General features: G+C 58.4%; 1 protein-coding gene across 1 annotated transcript; it reads left to right on the top strand.

Moving 5' to 3' along the window:
* Positions 1–2,389: 2,389 nt before the first annotated feature.
* LOC106123278 (uncharacterized) lies at positions 2,390–3,404 on the top strand (the record flags this gene model as incomplete). The annotated part of the gene is made up of 1 exon (XM_013319518.1): positions 2,390–3,404. A coding segment is annotated over exon 1 (1,015 nt), but the record flags the coding sequence as incomplete, so codon positions are not given.
* Between the last annotated feature and the right edge of the window lie 57 nt (positions 3,405–3,461).

Here is a 3,461-nt window from a genome sequence, read left to right as displayed (position 1 = left end):
AAAATTACCCTAATCCCAAGCTTTGTCGCCCGGCGAAGGGATGAATCGTTGGAGGGAGTCCAGCGACTAGGGCGTCAACACCGGGGGGGGTTTTCAAGGGGAAATTTTTTCAACATGGACATGACGAATAAAGCAATAACTACCCGGGAGGGTCCCGCTTGCGGGGAATCCCTTGGTGGGTCGGACAGCCGGCCCATCGGCCCCATTGTATACGGGGGGGCCATTCGCCATGTGAGGGAAGGAGGGTTAGGTTTGGATGGAGGAGATAATTCAGGAAGATCATCTGACTCCGAGTCAGACAGCAGAGGCTCGATGATAAGCGTCTCCAGCCGCTTTGGTTCGATGGAGTCACTGGACCACGACGGCCCAGGAAGATACTGGAGCGAGGGCCGCGGCCAGAAGCGGCCTAGAGACCTGGAGTTGAGCGAAAGCTCCACGGACACCCCGACTAAGGGGGCCCACAAAAGGAGGGGACGCGGCCGTCCGCCAACTACTGGCGAGTACGTCGGACTAGCGGCCGCGAAGGAGTCCCTTCGAAAAGCTACAGAGGCAGAGACCAGGGCACGAGCTGAGGCGGAGTTGCTCGAGACAGTTTTGGAAGCCCGCAAAACTCGCTCGTCCCTGGCCACGGTTGGCTCATCATCCGACCCGAGAGCTGCAGACAACGGACAAGACACCGCGACCACCGTGCTCCAGCGAATTGGGGCCAGTCTAGAAGTGGTCGAAAGGGTGGCGAAAAAATCGTCCAACTTAAAGGGGACCTTCGTTCGCGCACTGCACGATGCCGTCAGTGCAATAAAGGAGGACGTTGCTGGCCTCGCTCAGAGGTCAATATCGGAGGAGACACGTGCCTTGCAGGCCGATAACACCCGCCTGCAAGGCGAGATGACCAGCCTCCGCAAGGAGCTGGCCGAAATTCGCTTGGAGATGGAGCAGGTGCGGAAGCAGGGTTCCGCCAATACCTGCATGGACACGACGATGGAGGCCGCCCCTGCCCGGCCTCCACAACCAAAAGAAGACCCCTCTTTAGAGGATATTTGCCGGACGGTGATGATCCAGGTGGGTGGTATGTTAAATGCCCGCCTGGCTTCCTTGGAGGACAGGTTGCTCCCCGAGAAAAACCTTCGTCCACCATTGGCGTCGGATAAGAAGAAGGAGGCCCGCGCATTCGCGACTGTGACTGCCAAACCCACGCCCGCGCCAGCTTCGGGTGCCAGGGTAACAGCTAGGATGGAGGAGCCCCATATGACGACCCAGCCCGGTCCTAGCGGACTCACGCGCCAAACATCTGCGCCGCCCAAGAAGGGCAAGGGCAAGGCTTCCAAAAAAGAAGCCAGCAAAAAGAAGAAGAAGAAGAAAACTCGGCCGCTGACGGGCGAAAACTCAAATACCTCCCCCGTCGCCGTTACACCGTCACAGACCCTTCCTCCCCGTCCCCTCAACCCGGACATGCTCGAGGATAACTGGGTCACTGTCGGGAGAAATGGTAAGGCGCAACGACGCGACAAGCCCAAAGCCACACCCAGGCAGGCACCAACATCCGCGCCTGCACAGCCGCCGCAAAGATTGAAAGTGCCTCGAAGCGCCGCAGTTGTCGTGACACTCACTGAAGCGGCAATAAACAAAGGACTGACATATAGTGGTGTCCTCAAAGAGGCGAAGTCGAAGCTCGACCTGAAAGAGGTAATCGGCGTCGAAGCGGTGCAATTCCGTCGAGCGGTCACCGGGGCAACCATTATCCGCATCCCCGGCGCCACCAGCGCCCCTAAAGCTGATGTCCTGGCGCAAAAGCTACAAGAGCTTTACCACGACAGTGATATTAAGGTCTCCAGACCCGAGAAGTTGGTCGATGTCAAGATCGAGGGGCTGGATGACGCAACAACACCTGAAGAAGTGAAAGAGGCCATCCTCAAAAAAGGGGCAGGGACATGCACCGGCGACCAGGTCCGAACTGGACGACTCCGCCAAAGCAGATCGGGCCTATACAACATCTGGGCCCAGGTCCCTGTTGCGACAGCAAGGAAGCTGATGACGGGCCGTTTCTTAGTGGGCTGGGTGGCTGCTAGAGTCACCATCGGCAGACCTAGGGAGCTGCGCTGTTACCGCTGCCTGCAACAGGGGCATGTGGCGAGTCACTGCGATGCGGAGGACCGCAGCCGTCTGTGTTATAAATGCGGACAGGAGGGCCACAAAGCCGCGTCCTGCCCGTCGCAACCAAACTGCATTCTGTGCACGGCGGCGGGCAAGGACGCAAAGCACCGTTTGGGAAGTTTCCAATGTTCGGCACCCAAAAAGACGGTCCAAAGGAGAGCGCGGGTCGAAGTAGCACGCAATGCGCCCCCACCGAGCGGGGAGGAAATGGAGGTGGCAGAAATCGTCGAAGATTAACATGGCCCTAAGATTTCTCCAGGCAAATCTTAATCATTGCGCCAGAGCCCAAGATCTATTTACCCAAAGCCTGGCGCAGTGGTCGATTGATCTCGCTGTCGCATCGGAGCCGTACCTGGTTCCAGATAGAAACAATTGGGTGGGGGACCTTGAAGATCTAGTCGCGATATACGCAGGCGGCAACCCCCCAATTGTTTCTACCAGGAGAGGAAGAGGTTGTGTAGGCGTGAAAGTGGCCGGCATAGTCGTCGTCGGAGTCTATTTCTCTCCCAACCGCTCGTTACCTGAATTCGAGGCGTATCTTGATGAAGTCAGCGCTATGGTGAGATGGGGAAGACCGCTCGAGGTTGTCGTGGCGGGGGATTTAAATGCCAAATCCAGGGCCTGGGGATCCTCCGTCTCCGACAGCCGCGGCGAGGCACTTATATCGTGGATAGCGCAGCACAATCTCGCGCCACTCAACACGGGCTCCACACACACCTGTGTGCGCATGCAGGGCGGGTCCGTCGTAGATATCACCCTTGCGAGTCCCGCCCTGGCATGTCGCGTGCAGGACTGGGAAGTGCTGACCGAGGTGGAGACTTTGTCGGACCACCGCTACATTCGGTTCGACATTCTCCCCTCGTCAGCACCCCCGACCAGTCGGAACATCGCAATCCCCCCAGAGATCGGGCAGATGTGGTCCCTGAGATCTCTGGACCGAGAGACAGCAGAACTCGCCGCCATAGTGGGGACGTGGTCCCACCGAATGGAGGACAAATGTGTCGACGACGGCGTGCAATGGGTTGGCGGAGTACTGGCGCACGTTTCGGACTGCGCCATGGCCAAAGTTCGGCCGTCACCGCGGCGATCGAACCGAGTGTACTGGTGGTCGGACAATCTTTCGCAGTTGCGCTCAGCCTGCGTGCTTGCCCGCCGCCGGTACACTCGATACAGAAGAAGGCGCCCTGGATGGGACGAGTCTGAGGAGCGGTGTCTCTACACTACATACCAAGAGGCTAAGAAGACCCTGCGGTGTGAGATAACCGCCGCCAAAGACCTGGCCTGGGAGGAGTTTTTGTCTACTCTAGAGG

This window comes from Papilio xuthus, unplaced genomic scaffold (assembly GCF_000836235.2).
Source record: "Papilio xuthus unplaced genomic scaffold, Pxut_1.1 DF828952.1, whole genome shotgun sequence".
NCBI lineage: Eukaryota > Metazoa > Arthropoda > Insecta > Lepidoptera > Papilionidae > Papilio > Papilio xuthus.
This window is presented reverse-complemented; position numbering and strand designations above follow the sequence as displayed.